The sequence below is a fragment of the Ranitomeya variabilis genome, chromosome 1, assembly GCF_051348905.1.
Source record: "Ranitomeya variabilis isolate aRanVar5 chromosome 1, aRanVar5.hap1, whole genome shotgun sequence".
In the NCBI taxonomy this organism is placed as follows: Eukaryota; Metazoa; Chordata; class Amphibia; order Anura; family Dendrobatidae; genus Ranitomeya; species Ranitomeya variabilis.
The window spans coordinates 321,162,578-321,183,212 of record NC_135232.1 but is presented as its reverse complement, the minus strand read 5'-3'; the positions used below and the strand labels follow the sequence as shown (position 1 = coordinate 321,183,212).

The 20,635-nt window shown below is 48.2% G+C and overlaps 1 protein-coding gene across 5 annotated transcripts in view; it reads left to right on the top strand.

Annotated features, from left to right (window-relative positions):
- The window catches only part of SLC12A6 (solute carrier family 12 member 6), a 69,944-nt gene that overhangs the window by 26,334 nt on the left and 22,975 nt on the right, over nucleotides 1–20,635 (top strand). For all 5 annotated transcript variants that reach the window (XM_077297972.1, XM_077297959.1, XM_077297964.1 and 2 more), the window contains 8 exons: nucleotides 1,353–1,475; nucleotides 1,580–1,726; nucleotides 1,817–1,871; nucleotides 2,163–2,293; nucleotides 3,456–3,697; nucleotides 4,084–4,298; nucleotides 4,385–4,543; nucleotides 5,680–5,778. In XM_077297972.1, coding sequence (XP_077154087.1) covers nucleotides 1,353–1,475; nucleotides 1,580–1,726; nucleotides 1,817–1,871; nucleotides 2,163–2,293; nucleotides 3,456–3,697; nucleotides 4,084–4,298; nucleotides 4,385–4,543; nucleotides 5,680–5,778 — 1,171 coding nt within the window. The remainder of the gene's footprint in view (nucleotides 1–1,352; nucleotides 1,476–1,579; nucleotides 1,727–1,816; nucleotides 1,872–2,162; nucleotides 2,294–3,455; nucleotides 3,698–4,083; nucleotides 4,299–4,384; nucleotides 4,544–5,679; nucleotides 5,779–20,635) is intronic.

Here is a 20,635-nt window from a genome sequence, read left to right as displayed (position 1 = left end):
TTGTGTGTACGCGTAAATATCGTACCCTAGTTGTGTGTACATATCATACCCTGGTTATGTGTACACATGCATATCATACCCTGGTTGTGTGTACATATCATACCCTGGTTGTGTGTACATATCATACCCTGGTTGTGTGTACACATGCATATCATACCCTGGTTATGTGTACACATGCATATCATACCCTGGTTGTGTGTACATATCATACCCTGGTTGTGTGTACACATGCATACTGTGCCCTGGTATGTACGCGTACATATCGTGCCCTGGTTGTGTGTACGCGTATATATAGTGCCCTGGTTGTGTGTACATGTATTTATCATACCCTGGATGTGTGTACATATCATACTCTGGTTGTGTGTACGCGTACGTATCATACCCTGGTTGTGTGTACATATCATACCCTGGTTGGTTGTGTGTACATGTACATATCGTGCCCTGGTTGTGTGTACGCGTAAATATCGTACCCTAGTTGTGTGTACATATCATACCCTGGTTATGTGTACACATGCATATCATACCCTGGTTGTGTGTACATATCATACCCTGGTTGTGTGTACATATCATACCCTGGTTGTGTGTACACATGCATATCATACCCTGGTTATGTGTACACATGCATATCATACCCTGGTTGTGTGTACATATCATACCCTGGTTGTGTGTACATATCATACCCTGGTTATGTGTACACATGCATATCATACCCTGGTTGTGTGTACATATCATACCCTGGTTGTGTGTACATATCATACCCTGGTTGTGTGTACACATGCATATCATACCCTGGTTATGTGTACACATGCATATCATACCCTGGTTGTGTGTACATATCATACCCTGGTTGTGTGTACACATGCATACTGTGCCCTGGTATGTACGCGTACATATCGTGCCCTGGTTGTGTGTACGCGTACATATCGTACCCTGGTTGTGTGTACATATCACACCCTGGTTGTGTGTACACATGCATATCACACCCTGGTTGTGTGTACACATGCATATCACACCCTGGTTGTGTGTACACATGCATATCATACCCTGGTTGTGTGTAGATGTACATGTCCTGCACTGCTTGTGTGTACATATCATACCCTGGTTGTGTGTACACTTACATATGCCCTACTTGTGTGTACTCGTACATATCGTGCCCTGCTTGTGTGTACACGTACATATCATACCCTGGTTGTGTGTACTCGTACATATCGTGCCCTGCTTGTGTGTACACGTACATATCATACCCTGGTTGTGTGTACATGTACATATCGCGCTCTTGCTTGTGTGTACGCGTACATATTATGTCCTGATTTACTGCATAAAATCTGCTGTTTACTCCCTGTTATGTATAGGAGGAAATGGACACACGTCCCAAGGTTTCCTCACTCTTAAATCGCTTGGCCAACTACACCAACCTCCCTCAGGGTGCCAGAGAGCATGAAGAAGAGAGTGAGGGCAAGAAGAAGCAAACGAAGGTGAGGAGCAGAAAGCTGTGAAAGTGTATCATTCTGATAAAAGTAGTTGGTAAGGCAGGATAGTATTCATTACACCAATGTTTTCCAATGCTATATATCCATAGGCTCCTCGAATGGGCACAATAATGGGTGTTTACCTGCCTTGTCTGCAAAACATATTTGGAGTGATCCTATTTCTTCGTCTGCCGTGGGTGGTGGGGACGGCCGGCATCTTGCACGCCTTCAGCATTGTGTTTGCCTGCTGCTGCTGTGTAAGTGTTACAGATCAGGGGGGCATTTATCGTTTAGGGGCGGTTATTTATTTCTGCGTATGTAACAACATTTATGTTTTCTCCTTTCAGACGATGCTTACAGCAATATCTATGAGTGCGATCGCAACTAATGGGGTAGTACCAGGTAAGAGGTCTGCAAATCATAGGAGTTATCTCAGTCAGCTAGTAGGTTCTCGTGGCATATTATCTAGTATGTGTCACCGGCCGTGGAGTATATTCTAATAGCTTATCATATCACTGCATCCTTTCACATGGTGAATACAAGGGCTTCTCAATCTTTGTATTCTTGGGCCTCCACAGATGAGATAACGTCTGAGACCTCCTCATTTGTACGGGACGTCTCCACATCTACTCCTTCCCCCTCCCATTCTCAGTAACTGTGCCCCCTTATATGTTACTTTTCCTTTTTCCTCAGCTGGAGGTTCATACTTTATGATTTCTCGGGCTCTTGGTCCTGAATTTGGTGGCGCCGTTGGTCTCTGCTTTTATTTAGGCACAACATTTGCCACAGCCATGTATATTCTTGGAGCCATAGAGATATTTCTGGTAAGAGAACCATTTTTCAATGAAAGCCCTTGTCCAATTGTGCAGTCTAGTGTTAATTGTCTAGGTATCTAATATTGATGACCTGTCCTTGGCCTATCAGTATCAGATCGGTGAGGGTCGATACCTGGCACCTCTACAGATCAATGTTTATTAGCAGCGGTGGCATCCAGATGTAACCTATACAGAACAGACCAGATCAATGCGTATTAGCCACTGCTGAAAACTGCAGATCAGCTCTTGTTCACATTGGACTAAATATTAAAAAAATATATATATTTCCATAGATTGACTCAAACCTTTATTATTATAATATCAGTGCTACGTTCGCTGCTTATACAGTTATGTCTCAAAGCAAGAGCTAAGAACAAACGTGTTTCCTGATGAATACAGGAACAGATGTTATCGGGGCAACCCTTTTCTGTGGAATCTGTAGCCATACTTATAAATAAAAAAATGTGACTAGAACAAAGGTCAAAACTACAGCCACGCCATTGCTCTTTGTTACCGGACATGATGTGTCGTAGTATATCTGCAGATTGGTGCGGTTCCTGTACAATGGTGGGGATGATCTTATTATTTTGTTTTAATATTTCCTTTAATATGTTATGTCTTATCTTTTTATTTTGTAGTCCCTCCTAATCACGTGTGTAAAGTAGTGTAAGTGCATTAAAATACTTACCGATCGCAGTCTTCCCTGGTTTCCAGCGTCGCTTTGCTCTTCTTCTGACCAACGTGACATGTAAACAGACCAACCGGCTCACAAAGGTGTTTGTGTGGACCTTCTCCAAGGAAAGTCTAAGGAGCCGCGTTCTGCTACTCCATAGGCTTACGTTAGTGGAAGTAACCCCCCACCACACATTGGTCTCTGAGTCATGTGACCCAGAAAACATTGGAAACTGGGGGAGACGACAATTGGTAATGCACCTACACACCATTAAATAGGTAAACAAGAGGGATTACAAAGTAAAACTGATATTGAGACTTCTGTAAGATAAATGAATGAAAATTGCAGCTGGAAATCAGAAATGGAGATGTTTTAGGAGCATCTGGCATTTCCCGTTTGGGCATACACCTGTAAACAGCACACATCTCCACAGTTTCTTTGTTGTTATGCACTCTCCATTTATTATTTAGGTTGTGACCGGCTCTAATTTTTGCACAGGTGTACATCGCTCCCAAGGCGGTCATTTTTGAAAGTGAAGGAGTGATTGAGAACTCAGCGGCTATGCTCAATAACATGCGGGTTTATGGCACTGGATTTCTCCTTCTCATGTCTGTCATTGTTTTTGTGGGCGTACGCTACGTGAACAAGCTGGCATCCGTGTTTTTGGCCTGTGTCATACTGTCTATCCTGGCCATCTATGCAGGAGCACTGAAATCTGCCTTTCTGCCTCCCGAGTTCCCGTAAGTTTTAATGGTGAATTATTTACTTCAGAATTCTGGGATTGAGGGAAATATAAAAATAAAAATATTATTATCTATAGCCTGGTGGACACGTTGGCTGGCTTTCAGACGTTCAGTCTCAGCACATGACCTCAGCTTGACATTAACTTACCAAAGTCCAACTTGGCAGATATCTTTAGTGTAACTGAATAGCGGGTATAATACTAGGCGTAGTTTGTGCTTCACTCCCAGGCCGAATATTTCATTGTTCTGTTTTTCTCGTGACATTAGCAGTATATTTCTACGGTTTAACAATCCAACGGTTTGTACAACACTCAACCCTGGACTTCCGTGTAGATGTTCCACAGGTTGTCCTCTTTTATTCTTTCACTCCTTGTGTGTTTTAGTGTTTGCTTGCTTGGAAACCGAACCCTGTCCAGGCTCGAGTTTAGCACGTGTGCCAAAACAGAACAGAAAGAGAATACAACATTGCCATCTGACTTGTGGGACCGTTTCTGTCACCCGCCCGGGCTCTTCAATGCGACCTGTGATGAATATTTTGTCCATAATAATGTCACAGAAGTAAAGGGAATTCCAGGCTTGGGCAGTGGCATTATTGCTGGTATATAGATGTTTTCTACTTTTCGTTCACAAGCGGTTCACTCATGTCGCCTATGGTTTATTTCTGCTTTTTGTTTTTATTAACAGAAAACCTGTGGAGCAATTATCTGCAGAAGGGAGAAATTATAGAAAGGGGGTCTTCACCCTCATCAGATGCAGTTGGCTCTCTTTCCAGCAGTTATGTCCTGGCTGACATTACAACGACTTTCACCCTCCTCGTTGGCATCTTTTTCCCATCAGTTACAGGTAATTTACGTAGTTTCTCATTATTCTAAGTGACAGACATGTATAAAACCTAGCAGTGATTCCTCAGGTGTGTAAGAGCACATTTCTCATTTTCAGTGTACTATATGATGAAAGCGCCTTTCGTTTTCTCAACAGATCTTACATTTTGCCTGTTCCCACCTCTTACAAATAGTGTCATTTAGTGTCCACATTTTGTCCTATAAATCCCAATAACGCTTGGTACCTGCAGAGGCTGGTGAGCTGCTTTTGTGCTTGTGGGTTATGGATGGAGGTGCTTACAAAGAATATGATCCAAGAACTTAAGTGGGCTGTCAGTTAGGCTTAGCCGGTCTCTTGATAGTGCAGCAATGTGTGTGATTACCTGAGAGATCACTGCACAAAGGCACCTAACTGTAAAACATAGTTTCCCCTAAAATATGTCTATGACTCCATCACCCATGGACAGCACATCTGCAATGCCTGGATCTTTCAAGGTTCATGTGACCAAACTTAGACCACAAAAGAACCTTATGGTCATCTAAGTGCATTGTGGCTGAACCCTGAAGGGTCCATTCCCTGTGGCTGTGATACAAGCGTAAAATTGTTTGTGAACGTGGCCTTCCGTAAGACTATCCATATTGCACAGCTTTAAGTATAGTCATATCTAGCGTTCTCCCCAATATATCCTCCATACACTCAACCAACCATCATCTGTGTCCTATAGAATGTCCTCTGGCTCCTTCCAGCACTGTGCGTACATCTACACAAAGCCCGTGCCCTGCGGTGTTAGTGTGCCTATGTCTGTGAGGGAACTGTACTTTGTGCACCTCTTTAGTCTACACATTTGTGTCACCATTTGATTACGCACAGGTTCATGAAAGATGCATGACAAAAATCTGACTGCGACTCTCATGCGTGACACTGTCGTGTGGCTAAAGTCAGTGTCCACCCCCAGCTCCATGCTCTGTCATAAGGAGCACTCACCGCGAGACTGATGGATATCTGGAGTGCTAATTCTAATGCCATGTCACATCAACCCAACATGTCACATTCACTTATTTTACTTTTAATATTTAAGCTCAACAGATTTTAGAAGCATCCATGTTATTCCATACTGCACGCAACTCGGCTTAACTCTGCACTTTGCTTACTTGCAGGGATTATGGCCGGCTCTAACCGTTCTGGTGACCTTAAGGACGCTCAAAAATCCATTCCAATTGGCACGATCCTTGCAATTCTCACGACTTCTTTAGTCTGTATCCTTTACATGTTAGTATTTAACACCTTCACGACGTAGCCCTTTTCCGTTTTTGTGATTCTGTTCGCTCCCCTTCTTCCCAGAACCAGACCTTTTTTATTTTTCCATCAATATGGCCATGTGAGGACTTTTTTTTTGCAGGACAAGGGAGAGACGCAACATGCGCCATACATGTACGGCGCATGCCATGAAGGGGTTAAAGAAGCTCTCCCACCAAACATTCTGTTGCTTAAAGCTATGTACATGTATATGTAATGCTATGTAAGTGCAGTAATATACTCACTGCTATTCCTACTTGCAAGGTCCCACTGGGGTTTGTGTGGGAGCTGGAAGTGGCTTTTACAGTGTAAGTCTATGGGATCTCGTTCTGACACTATATAGGCTTACATGGTAAAAGCCACTTCACATATAAACCCCAGTGTGATCCGGCAAGTCGGAATAGCCATCAGGTGACCCAGAATAGGGCTGGAGCGGCACAGAAAACCGGGAAGACGGCAATCGGTGAGGATGTTACCGCACTTACACTACATTTCATATATATTTACACAGGTTGAGACAATAAAAAGTGGTGTGGGAGTGGTGCTTCCACTTAAAAAAAGAAAAATTATATATATATATATATATATATATATATATATATATATATATATATATATATATATATATATATATATATATATATATATTGTGGTGTGACTGGTGGTCCTGTGGTTAATGGGAGGTATCTGTCACAGGGATGGATGCTCCCTGCGATGCAACCCGGGGTATTTTGTCTTTGGTGCACGTGAGCACTAAAGATATCATTTAGTGCACCTGGGTCCGGGTTGCGGGTAGCTATGAGAGATGGGAGGGTCTGGCTACCCATATACCTCACCTCTGAGTGGGGGTGCTCACTGTACCCTTTTCCCTGCAGGAGTTTGAGGACCTGCAGTGATGTCATGATCACGTGACAGTTCATGTGATGTTACCTCACCTGTGGGTGTGGTTACAGGCTACCTAAAGGAGGTGTTTTTAGCACATGGTAGTGAGTGTTCGGGAGTCTGCCAGGGTGGACAGACTTCCATGTGTCCAGGCTGGACACTACAGAGTAGTCTGTGTATTGAGAGGGAGAAGCCTTTCTGTGTCTGTGGCTTGAGGCTTCACATAGAGCCTGAGTGCTGGACATTGCACAGCCTGTGTGCCTTCAGGCCTGAGAGAGCAGAGGTCTTCTATGGACATTAATGCTGTGTCGGCCTGATGTACGGACTGTTTATCTTTTTGTTGCTGCCTTGGTGGTTTATGGATCAAAAAAACCCACATGGACATTGAAGAGAAAGTGCCTCCTGCTTCCTCCTATGCATCTGAGTGGGTACAATCCTTACAATTGGTGCTAGACTGCAGGCAACGATCCAAGGAGCACATGTTGCAGCGCTGGCTGGTCTGAGCCAAACGAGTGAATGGTCTGACAACCGTGTGTTATGCTGACCGGGGTCAGTGAGAACTGCTGTTTGTGGGATACCTCTGAGGAGAAGAGGGTTCCGAGTGTGTAACAGACAGGAGTCTGTTCTATGCTGACCGGGGTCAGTGAGAGACTGTGTTTTATTTTCTATAAAGCATGTGTGCAGGTGTTTGCTGTGGACCGGCGAGTCCATAAATTATTATTTTTTTTTCTCCTCTGATTCAACTTGCTGTGGCTTGGCGGGGCCACGAAGACTGAAGGCGTCTGGCGGTAACTCAGCGGAGTTACAAAGGTGATCAACTTCATCAATGTAGATTCGTTTGGAGGTCCGCAAAGCCATCTGGAGGTTTGGAGATCCGTGCAGAGCAGTTGCAGCAAGAGGTTCTGCAGCAGCAGGAGCTGCAGTTGCAGCAGCAGCCGCTGGTGATCGGCAGCTGGAGGTGCCAGTGGTTTGTGACTGCAACAGGAGCTGTGGCAGTACCAGCAGGAGCTGGTGAGGTATTGTAAGAGGACAGTGTGAACCAGGTCACACAAACTCTTAAAGAGCAACGGCCCACAAAAGACCTAAGTGTACTGTGGTACTGTTAGGACTTGAGAGTACCATGGAAAGTCCATGGGGTGTACCCCAGAGTGGGATGGAGTCCCAAAAACAGAGCAGTGACCCAAATAATTATGGTTGGCCAAAAAGGGGCCGGGCATCCCAAAAAAGGGGCGGCATCCCAAAAGGGAGTAGTTCCCCAAAAGGGGGTGGAGTCCCTAAAAGGGGTGGTGGCCCTAAAGGAGAAAATAGCCCACAAGGGGGTGGTGGCCCAAAAAGGGTCAGAGTCCCAAAAGGGGATAGTGGCCCAAAAAGGGGTGGAGCTTTCAAAAGGGACGGCACTGGTTACCTCAGTAGACATGTCTGGGGAACAGCAGTGTTTGTGTTTTGCGTATTCTGAGTGCAGCATAGACTTGCCATTTGGTAGGCCGCAGGTGTGTACTGTTATGTTACACCGTGAAGGAGTATCTGGACTGCTGGACTCAAAGAGTCAGATGACTCTGACGGGAACTCCTCTCGTTCTCTGTCTAACCGAGAAAAATGTCAAGGTTCGCTGCATCTATGGGGTCACTGTAGACTATACTGTGGACAGAGTGATCATTGATATGTCCAAAAGTGTAGAGTGCCAAGATGGCGGTATAACACCAAACTTGTTCTACCCCTTTGAGAGGGGCCAGGACTTTGTGATCTTTGAAGACGTATGGGAAGTTGACGAAGTGTGGGGTTGCTCAGAGGAGAGACGGAACGGTTGTATTGAAGCCCCACTACAGCAGCAGGCTGTGGGGATTCCTGTTAATGGGATGCATAAAGAGGAGGAGGTAGCGCCACCTAAGGTCAATAGTCCAGAGTTACGGGTGACCAGAAGAAAGTGTGGGTCTGATACCTGTTTAAGTGGGGAATTGCTGTTCCAGGATGACAGGGTGAGAGGGGGTGACTCCTATTCAGACTGTGACTCGAACACAAGGGAAAAAGAGTGCAGTAAGGGGGAGCTGAGTAAAAATGACACATCTTTGGGGCGTGTCCTAACTGGCCATGTGAGCGGACGCACAGCAGAGCGCTCCCGCTACCGACCTGTGTAAAAATCCTGAGCAGATGCCGCTGACCGGACTTTTTTTTTGGTGCTTACCGTCTGGCTGAAGGTCTGGGGAGCAAAGCGGTGCTGAGCGGTGGCCCCGACACCGGAGGAAATGACTAGGAGGCGGCAGAGAGACGCTGGAGCCGGCGATGCAGGAGCCAGCCAAGATGGCGCCGAGGCCAGAGAACACGCCGACAAAGCTAATGCCGCATGTCAGAAGCGCATGGAGGTGGCGGCGAAGCTTCAGCAGTTTGCCAGAGTGGGGGCAGCGGAGGAGGCAGAGATGGTAACCGGAGCTGGAGCTGGTATTGAAGAGGAGGAGGTGATCCCAGCAGGAGAGCAAGAGGTACAGAAGGGGAGGGAGGAAAGCAGCATGGCGGTGGCAATAGGGGGACCTGAAGTTATGACACCGGGAGCTGAGCCGACCCTCAGGGATGTTTTTGTACTGGTTTCATCGTGCAAGCAGTCCCTGAATACCCTGACTCTCCAGATGCAGGAGGTTAAAGGGGAAGCAGCGCAGATAAACGCAGCACTGCAAAAGATGGACAGACGCATGGGGGCGGTGGAGGAAAGGGTGAGCACGGCAGAAGACCACATAGTTAAACTGCAAAAAGCGGAGAAAAAGTTTGCTCAAGCGATATCAGAGCTGGCCGCCAAAAATGAGGATCTGGAAAATGGGTCCAGAAGGAATAATATACGTATAGTGGGCATCCCTGAAAAAACTGAGGGGAGAAACCCCACCGAGTTTATTGAAAGCTGGCTGATGGAGAAAATTGGAGGCGCAGTGCTGACAAAAGTGTTTGCAGTTCATAGAGCTCATAGGGTCCCGCCGGATAGACTTGCGGATAAGTCTAGGCGAGCAGTGAGTCTGCAGTATGCTCGAGATCAGAGAGCTTCAATGATATGCCTGCTGGAGACGCATTTGGTGCGGGAGAGGGTGGATGTACTAAATAGGCGATGGATACAGAGTGCATACCACTCTACCTTTTCTCTGTATTCAAGGGGTGTGTCAGTGCTGGTACCCGCGGGAGTGCAGTATGAAGAGGTGAAGATGCATGTGGATGGTCAGTATGTGGTGGTACAATGTAAAATAAATGGAGTGTTGATGTGTATAGCGGCAATGTATATTCCGCCTCCTTACTCAAGTAAGAAAATTAGAGAAGTGTTGGAGCGGGTGGAACGGTGGGGCCCGACACCATTTTTTATTATTGGTGACCTTAACAATGTATGCGATGACTTTTGGGACAAAAATAAAAACATCCAGAATAGGACGGGGAGGCACACTACTACGTTTGGTACTTATGTTTGTGAAATAGGTATGATTGACCTATGGAGAGTTAGAAATGTTTGGGAGAGGGGTTATTCCTGTTATTCACCGGCGCATGGTACTTTGTCCAGAATTGCTATGGCTCTAGGTAATTGTCTGTTAGACACGATGGTGGGAGACGTGGGGCCCTCTCAGACCATAGTCCCAATTGAGGTAGAGTTTTGATTGCTGGGGACACAGGCCGAGAGCAGGAGAGAGTGGAAGATCCACCATAACTGGCTGCACAGTATAGATGTAGATAATATAAAACAGGAGGTGGCGGAATTCTTTGAGCTGAATGATGGGAGTACAGATGCTCTCACTGTTTGGGAAGCTATGAAGGTGTACTTAAGAGGGCTACTGTTTAGAGATATTAGTAGGTGTAAGCGGAAGACGAGGGAGGCAGAGAAAGGAGAAAGTAGCGGTTGCTGAGCTGAGGGCTGCGGAAGACGAGATGGTAATAATGGGAACTCCTGAGGCTGGGAACAGGTTAAAAACAGCGCAAAATCATATGGAGACAATTTTGTTGGGGAAGGCTGAAAGGAAGCGGGAATTTCAGAGTCTGGCTTATTATCAGGAGGGAGAGACTGTTGATCACATGCTGTCGCTGGTGGCTTTTGCCCAGAGGAGTACTTCATTTGTGCACTCGCTGGTTTCTGGGAGTGGTGATAGTCTCCCAAACCTCTGAGATTTTGTAGGTCTTCGCGGACTTTTACGCGGGCCTATATTCCTCTCGAGTGGATGCATCGGCGGGAGACACAGTGGCTTTTCTGGAGAGACTGGGGCTACCGAGTTTGAGTGAAGCAGATGGAGAAGCCTTGGAGGCTCCTATTACGGAAGAGGAATTGGGTCAGGCACTACAGTCTATGGCTAATGGGAAGGCGCCTGGAGTGGATGGGTTACCCGCCGAAATTCATAAAAATATGGGGGAGGTGCTAATTCCCAGATTAAAGGTGGTTTTAGACGAGGCTAAGTGTAGAGGGTATCTGCCGGCTTCCATGAGAGAAGCCATAATAGTGGTAATTCCAAAGGAGGATAAAGATTTGGGGAAACCTAAGTCATATTGGCCAATTTCTTTGCTCACTATGGATGTCAAGCTTCTGGCCAAGGTGTTAGCGACCTGCTTATTGAGTGTCATCACTAATCTGGTGAACCCAGATCAATCTGGCTTTATGCCTGACAGATCCACAGCGGTGAACATGCGGAGGCTGTTTATGAATTTGCAGCTTAGGTCTGACAACTGTGGCCAGAGAGTTATCGCATCCTTAGATGCCCATAAGGCATTTGACAGTGTGGAATGGAGATATCTCTGGCAGGTGCTGAAGTGCATGGGTTTTGGCTCGCAGTTTGTGTCCTGGATTCAGCTGCTGTATTCACAGCCGGAGGCTAGAGTCAGAGTGAATGGGGAGTTATCTCAGTCTATAAAACTAGCTAGAGGGACAAGGCTGGGATGTCCGCTCTCTCCCCTTTTGTTTGCTCTGGCTGTGGAACTATTGGCTGCCAAAATTCGACAGTCTGATGAGGTGTCTGGATTCAAGTACGGGATAATTGAAGAGAAGATAGCGCTATACGCGGACGATATTCTACTATTTCTGGCTAACCCGGCTGCTTCCTTGGGGGGTGCCATTGGGCTTATTGAAAGATTTGGTTCTTTGTCAGGACTGACGATAAATTGGAGTAAGTCAATTCTGTTTAAAGTGGATGACGTGGGAGAGGATGGGAGGGAGCCTCTGGAGGATGGGCGACTTAAGGTGGTAAATCAATTTAAATACTTGGGGATATGGATTTCTGTACCAGTCACGGACTTCCTGCATAGGAATCTGACACCGGTTTTAGGTGTACTTAAGGCAAAAGTAGATGCATGGATTAAACTACATCTATTGGTGGTGGGCAGGGTTAATCTCATTAAAATGATTTTGATGCCTAAAATACTATATGTTCTTCACAATGCGCCAGTTTGGATACCGCGCGGGAAATTTCGGCAGATTAATTCCCTGTTTAGGACTCTGGTATGGGGGAGACAGTGTCCACAAATCAGACTGGAGACCCTTCAGCGACCCAAGGAAGATGGTGGTCTGGCTCTGCCCAACCCTGAAGTATATTTTCTTGCAGCCCAGAGTCAACATTTAAAGGGCTGGGCGCATGAAGTATCGTCCAGTGCGGTACAGCATTTGATGGAAACGGTGACGAAAAGATGTCCAGTAATACAGTGTCTGGAGGATGGCTCCCTGGGGGCATTGGGGAAATTGTATCCAACTATATTTTTGATATGTAAGCTGTGGGGCAGATTGAAACAAATTCATGGGGTTATGGGTCTGACTAGATTCTCACCGTTATGGCATAATAACAACTTACCGGAGTTTGTGGCAATGGGGATATTACCAGAGTGGCAGGCCAAGGGAATTCACTATGTGTATCAGATAATTGAACAGCGAGAGCTGAAATCCTTTTCCCAATTGCAGGTGGAGTTTGTACTCAAGCCCTCGGGGGCATATCAATATGCGCAGATAAGGCACGCATTCGGAGCTCAAAATAGGGGTGAATGAATCCAAGGAGATATAGTACTGGAATATGTGTGTGGTGAAGGGACTACGAGGGGGGTTATCTCCACCCTATATAAAGATTTGATGCATACATACCTTTTGGGATTTCCAATAAATGTGAGAGCTAAGTGGGAGAGGGAGCTGGGCCCAATGGAGAACAAAACCTGGGAGTCGGTGCTGGAGTGGGTTCTACGGCTGTCACTAAGTGAACCGTATAGGCTGTCACAGCTCTATATAATACATAGAGTTTACAAATCTCCGGAAGTACTGTATAACGCAGGTCTGCGTGCTGATTCTGAGTGCCCAAGGTGTAAGACTATAAATGCTGGAATACTTCATATGATGTGGACGTGTCCGAGACTGGCTGCATTTTGGTTGGTTGTGTTGAGTCGTGTTAGATGCACGGTACCAAGGGATCCGATGGTGTGCTTACTGGGGTACGTAGATGAGCTTGGAGTAGATAACACCTGGAAGATAGCAATTGCCAGATTATTGTATATGGCCCGAAAGGTAATAGCACGAAATTGGATTCAGGAAGAACCGCCTACAAGAAGAGAATTTCTTCAATATGTAAAGCAGGGTCTGGCATTGGAAAAAGGGATCTACAAGAAACGAGGGAAAATAGAAATGTTGGATAAACTGTGGTCTTCGTGGCTTGAAATGGGTTGAGGGCAGGTAAAGGATGGGAAAGTCAAGGGCCTGACTCGGTGAAAACTACATATGGAGTATGTGGTCCTAGGTGGAATAAAATTCTCTAAGTATCATTAATAGAGGTGTTACTAAACGAGGTGAGTTGTCTTATGGGGGTGGGGAGGGATTAGTTGGGAATGGTGGGGTTTTAAAACTGGGAAAACTTTGTACTGAATACATGAATTTAATATGTAAAATGCAATGTCATTCTTAATAAAAATTTATTTGAATTAAAAAAAAAAGACACATCTTTATCTCGTCGCGGGGGCCACAGAAAGGCGGGACAAGCTACACCCTCTCAGAAGAAGGATGAGGAAGAGACAGGGTCAGGTGCAGATCACATTATTGTCCTTGATGAGGTCACTTTATCTCTGACAAACCCTAGCACTGAGGTAGTTGGTGATGGGCTGGGGTTAGAACAGACCTGTAGTAGACCCACATCTGCAATGCATGGAAAGGGTGAAGTGGCTCAGTATGATGAAGGCTCCAGAGTACCTGATGCTAAAGAGATGGAGAACTCTGAAGTTAACAAGAGTCAAGAGGTACCTAAGAGTAAACAGACAGAGAGCCCTGCAGAGACCATAGATGTGGGTGCAGAAACAGGTGGAACCCTGAAGAGGCAGAGTGTGGGTGGGCAAGAGACCCCATCTGAAAGTCTAATTAAAGAACTGGTGGTGCGACATGTGCTAGCCAAAAGAGAGCAGGACCATAACATAGAGCTGCTTAAATAAACAATTGAGCGAGAAAGGGTCCTGAGGCAAGCAATTGAGCACAGAGTGGGTGACCTGGAGAAGGAAGTCTCTGAGCTCAGAGGTCACCTATCAGCGTATCAAAACATGAACAAGGCCATATTGAAAGATATGGAGGTATTCAGAGAGGCCCAAGAGAAGTATCAGCAGGAGCTTTTCCAGAGAGAGGATGAGCGCGACTGCCTGGCTTAGGAGCTCAAGATGAAGGAGACTAATCCCCAGCTCCTGAAATCCATGGATGACCGGGAAATCAAACTGTTGCCCTCTCCTGATCTGATCGCAATGAAGGAGAGTGAGCTGTAGAGGCTGACCAAAGAAGGGGCCTCCATGGTGGAAGAAATCCAGCAGGGGAAGTGCCACGCAGATGGCCGTACAAAGGACGTCGAGGTCTTGGAAAACTGCGCTGATGCTAAGGACGAGGAGGTCCAACAATATGGCCAAGAAGGTGAGACTTCGGTTTTCAAGTGCGTAATAGACATACTCGAAGACATGCAAGAAGCGTGCGCCAGTGAGGAGGTGCATGAGGCTTTTAAAAAGGCGGTCGAAGCATGTAGGGTGCACTGGGCGCCTGAGACTCATCAACTGGTCATACTGTCGACTAGGGAAGTCACAGTGAAGCGGGTGGCTGTCCTGAGAGAGATGCATCTACAATGCCTCCGCACAAAACAAATGATCACGTTGAAGAATGAGGAAGCCGCTCGACGTCTGGAGCTAACGAGAGAAGCTCAAAATCGGCTCGGCTTGGTGGAAGACATCATTCTGGTACCCAGAAATTTGGTGGGAAAAGTCATTGGAAGGCTTGGGCGAGTGATGCAGGAGATTGTAAATAGATCCGGTGTGAAGAGATTGAGGGTTCTGGGTGATGACAAGGCCCAGGTCGTGGGTGAAGATGGGATGGTTCCATTCCTTGTTGTCGGATCCATGGAGAGTCTTGAGAATATCGGGATGCTCCTTGGGTATCGCGTGGGTTACCTAAAAGAAGTTGAGCTGCTAAGACGTGAGAGGGAGCAGATCAATATAGAACTGCAGGAAATGGCAAACAGATTGCCGCAACCTTCAACTTGCGGTATAGAGAGGCGAAGAGGTTCGTATAAGACTGAAAGTCCTCAAGCTGAAGCTAACAGAGGACATAGAGAAAAATGGATGGATTGCTCTCCAGGCAATAAAGACCATGGGAGAAGTGGGCAGCTGAGACATAACAGAAGGTGGCCTGATGGAACAGGTAGAAGCAGTGATGCCTCAGTTAGCTCAGGGCTGAGTGACCTTAGTGGGAGACCCTGTAGCGGACGAAATGACAGAGTCAGATCAGACAGGACGTATGGGTACAAGGGGATTATGCCTACGTACTGACCGATGGAGGCGGGGAAGGCCTAATAGATTGTTGACGCTGAAACATGAGGCGACAAAGTCTGATAGCACATTGTTCACAGACAGGCATGTGGTGACAGTGACGGACTATGTCTCAGGAGCTGACGCTCAAAACCAATTGGGAAGCCCCTCTAGACGGGTAGAGCAAGGTTATGTGGGTGCCCTGTCTCGAGGCCCTGGGTTTAGGACAAGTGTTCAACCCCACAGGTTTGAACAGAGGGGGGAGTATGTGGTGTAACTGGTGGTCGCGTGGTTATGGGAGGTATGTGTCACAGGGATGGATGCTCCCTGCGATGCAACCCGGGGTATTTTGTCTTTGGTGCACGTGAGCACTAAAGATATAATTTAGTGCACCTGGGTCCGGGTTGCGGGTAGCTATGAGAGATGGGAGGGTCTAGCTACCCACATACCTCACCTCTGAGTGGGGGTGCTCACTGTACCCTTTTCCCTGCAGCAGTTTGAGGACCTGCAATGATGTCATGTTCATGTGACAGTGCATGTGATGTTACCTCACCAATGGGTGTGGTTTCAGGCTACCTAATGGAGGTGTGTTTGGCACATGTTAGTGAGTGTTTGGGAGTCTGCCAGTGTGGACAGACTTCCATGTGTCCAGGCTGGACACTACAGAGTAGTCTGTGTATTGAGAGGGAGAAGCCTTTCTGTGTCTGTGGCTTGAGGCTTCAGATAGAGCCTGAGTGCTGGACATTGCACAGCCTGTGTGCCTTCAGGCCTGAGAGAGCAGAGGTCTTCTATAGACATTAATGCTGTGTCGTCCTGATGTACGGACTGTTTACCTTTTTGTTGCTGCCTTGGTGGTTTATGGAGCAAATAAAACCACATGGACATTGAAGAGAATTTGCCTCCTGTTTCTTCCTGCGCATCTGAGTGGGTACAATCCTTACTATACATATATAGTATGTATAGTGTGTGTGAACATTATACATACCCTAAATTATATCCCCGTACATACAGGAAAAAATATAAAGTGCATATGTGATGTGACTTTAAAGGGAGTCTTTCACTCCCAAAATTTGATGTGGCCCCTTTAAAACTCATTGTTGCAGTATATATTTCTCTTCTTTAGCTGGATATTTAAACCGCTTTACTTCAAGAGTAAGCGAGGTTTACTTGGTGCCCCCTTGGCATGGCCAAAGGCTCAGTGCACTATTCCTCCTCTTCAATCAACTCCTCCCCTTAGCTCCATTGACATGCTCACTTGCCCAGAGCGAGTGCAGCCTGAATTCAACCAGCTGCCGTGCATATCCGCACTGACACTGCAAAAGCCAGACAGGTGTGCACACAGTGTCCGTATAGGTGCTCGCTCATCCATTTCCTGTGTGCAGCGCCCTCTCGCTGCACACAGAATCACACAGTAGCGAGCACTGCAGACAGGAGTAAGCGCACATCCGCACTGACACTGCAGGAGCCGGACAGGTGTGCACACAGTGTCTGTACAGGTACTCACTCATCCCCCTCTCCTGTGTGCAGCGCCCTCTCGCTGCACACAGAATCACACAGTAGCCAGCACTGCAGACAGGAGTAAGCGCACATCCGCACTGACACTGCAGGAGCCGGGCAGGTGTGCACACAGTGTCTGTACAGGTGCTCGCTCATCCATCTCCTGTGTGCAGCGCCCTCTCGCTGCACACAGAATCACACAGCAGCCAGCACTGCAGACAGGAGTAAGCGCACATCCGCACTGACACTGCAGGAGCCGGACAGGTGTGCACACAGTGTCTGTACAGGTGCTCGCTCATCCATCTCCTGTGTGCAGCGCCCTCTCGCTGCACACAGAATCACACAGCAGCCAGCACTGCAGACAGGAGTAAGCGCACATCCGCACTGACACTGCAGGAGCCGGACAGGTGTGCACACAGTGTCTGTACAGGTGCTCGCTCATCCATCTCCTGTGTGCAGCGCCCTCTCGCTGCACACAGAATCACACAGCAGCCAGCACTGCAGACAGGAGTAAGCGCACATCCGCACTGACACTGCAGGAGCCGGACAGGTGTGCACACAGTGTCTGTACAGGTGCTCACTCATCCCTCTCTCCTGTGTGCCCTCTTGCTGCACACAGTATGAAGCAGTATCCGCACTGACACTGTGTGCTCTCCTGGTCGCCTCCTGGTGTCAGTGCGGGTGTGCAGGGCTGCAGGTTGAATTCAGGCAGCGCTCACACTGCACAAGTTGCAGGGGATGGAAGGACGCACTGAGCTTGGCCATGGCTGGACCGAGGAGCTCTCATTTACCGTACATGTAAAATATAATGGTTTTTACTCTGTCGCCTCATTGGGGGACACAGGACCATGGGTGTTATGCTGCTGTCCACTAGGAGGCGACACTATGCATAATCTGAAAAAGATTAACTGTGGCTCCTCCTGTGCAGTATACACCCCTGGACGGCATCAGCCTTCTCCAGTTTTTGCTTAGTGTCGCAAAGGAGGCACACCTAAAGATTTTTACTCCGTTTTACTCCGTTTCCCGTTTTCCGACGGGATTACAGATGAAGAAAAGAGGGTCTCCTGTGAGACCCCCGGCATGGCTCCTTCCTCGGCCCCCTATTATGGGGTGCCCAGTTGAAGTTGAGATGGCTATTCCCCATGCTGCTCCTTCCCCAACCTCTCGGGTGTTGGTTCGAAGTCGAGACCCCCCTCCTTCCCCAATTCCTTTTGGTTTCTGGGTTGAGGTCGAGGCGAGGATAAAGGCCCCTGAAGGTGTGTGACAAAAGCACCCTCCCTATCCCCCTCTGGGGGTATTAGGTTGAGACACCTCAGGTAAGGCCTGTACAGGCAGCATCCTACAGCTCCCAGCAATGGGCCAGCACACTGCGCCTGCATCCAGGGACCCCAGCCCAGCTGCGGGCTCCTGTTGGGGCCGGGGGGAGTGCAGGCAGGCATGGCACATACAGACACAGGGTTCCCTGCGTCCCTGTCTCTGCGGCAGCACCAGCTCTATACTGCCTCAGGGGGACCCCAGCCGGGCTCCCCCTTCCGCTTATAGCCCCACCGCCATCCTGCCTTCAAATCCGGAGGGGTCCGGTTCAGATCCGACCCCCTCCCGGACTTTCGCGCCGGCCTGGAGCCCTTCTGGGCCTCAGGCATCTAATTTAGGCCCCGGCTTCGGCCTAGCTGAAGCAGCAGCCTCCTCTCCGCCCCCCGGCCCGCCCCCCGGATGACAAATATGACACTCTACAGTGTCATACAAGGGGCGGATCGAGACAGAAAGGGCGGGTTTTTTATAGCCTTGCCGCCTTTTTCCAGCTCTCCGCCCCCTTCTCCTCCTCTCTCCTCTGTCTCTGCAGCCATTTTCGGCTGCAGATTAACCCTGCATCTCCCGGTCTGCAGGACCAGGCAGCCAGTCTCCGGGGGGCACAGGACTGTGGATTTTCGGCGCTGGACCTAGGGGTACACTGGTGGGGTAAGATCACAGCTGGGTTATCTTTACTCAGCTGTGAATCCATATTACCTATAAGGCTCCCCTGTAGGTTCTCTACCCCTGTAAGGTCCATCTGCTGGCAGCACTTCTGCACTATGTGCACTATGCCGGGCTCAAGGTCTAAGAGAACCAGGCAGAACTGCTATTATGCATTCTGCACAGCCTGCGGGACCGCTCTCCCCAGTAGCAGCACGTACCCGCATTGTCAGAACTGTATACAAACTACTGTGTCACAGCCTCAAGAAGCCCCTGCCAATGCCTCGGTGTCTAATGCCACACCGGAATGGGCTACTCAGTTATCGCAATCTATGACGCAGTCTATAGATAACCTAACTTCCACATTGCTTCAGGCTCTGCAGGGTCATGCCCCGGCTATGACCGTTACCCAACAACGGGAGAGCTTGACTCAGGAACAAGATGCCCCTGGCACATCCACGTCTAGGTCAGGACGCAAGCGGATCCATAGATCAAGTCCATCTGCGTCATCCCATAGCACACGGTCATCCCCCTCTAGGGAGAGACACCGTTGCTCCAGGTCATCTAGACCGTCCCATTCCAGGGACAGACAATGCAGATCTCCGCAATCCCCAACCAGAGAAGGCCTCCTCCCCAGCTCACCCAGCAGGGGACGCCTCAGTGATACACAGAATTCGGAAGGCATCTGCGACTCTGACTCAGACAGAGAAACTGAGGGGTCCCTGATCCCAATCCCTCCTAGCAATACAGCGCTAGTTGAGGACATAATATCGTCCATCCATCGGGTGCTGGACATTTCTGATCCGCCACCAGAGGCCCCAGAACATCAGATTTCCTTTGAAGGACCTCTGAAGCCGCCTAAGGTTTTTTCTAACCACCCAGAGTTTAAGGCGATCCTTAAAAAAACAGCTCTCACAGCCTGAGAAAAAATTCGCTAATCGCAAATATCTGGAGGCGAGGTACCCCTTCCCACAGAAGGACACCAAGGAATGGACAGATCCACCTGAAGTGGATCCCCCAGTCTCCAGGCTAGCAGCACAGACCCTCCTTTTCACTGCCAGATAGCTCAACCCTAAGGGACGCAGCAGACCGGCAGGTAGAACGCATGGCTCGTTCAATTTTCGAGGCTGCAGGGGCATCCCTGGCTCCCGCGTTCGCCTCAGTTTGGGCTGCCAAGGCCATCCTGGCCTGGGCAAACAATTTACAAGCCTTCCAAGCATCCGCTCCTGAACTGTCGGACCAAGCGGTTCAAATTGCTGTTGTAGCAGATTACATGCTCCATGCAGCTCTGGATTCAGCAAGGGGAGTCGCGGGGATAGCATCAAACGCCATCACGATTCGGCGTATCCTCTGGCTGCGGGAATGGAAAGCGGACGCAGCCTCAAAGAAGTCCCTCACGCACCTCCCCTACCTCAGTGGGAGACTTTTCGGTGAACAGTTGGACACTATGATATCCAACGCCACAGGGGGTAAGAGTACTTCTCTTCCCCAACTGAAACCTAAACGCACTTACAAGAAGCGTAACCAAACTCGATTCCGATCCTTTCGGAATTCCTCCGGCTGGTCCGTCTCGCGTCCAGTACAAAATCGTAACCGTTCCCCACGCAGGGACAACTCACGATCGACGCAAAGGTCGGACAAGACCTGGCAGTCAAAAGCAGGCCAGTCTAAGCCCAGAGGAGGAAAATCTCAGACCTTCTCCTCCTCATGACTCACGGACTCCGGAAGACACCACAC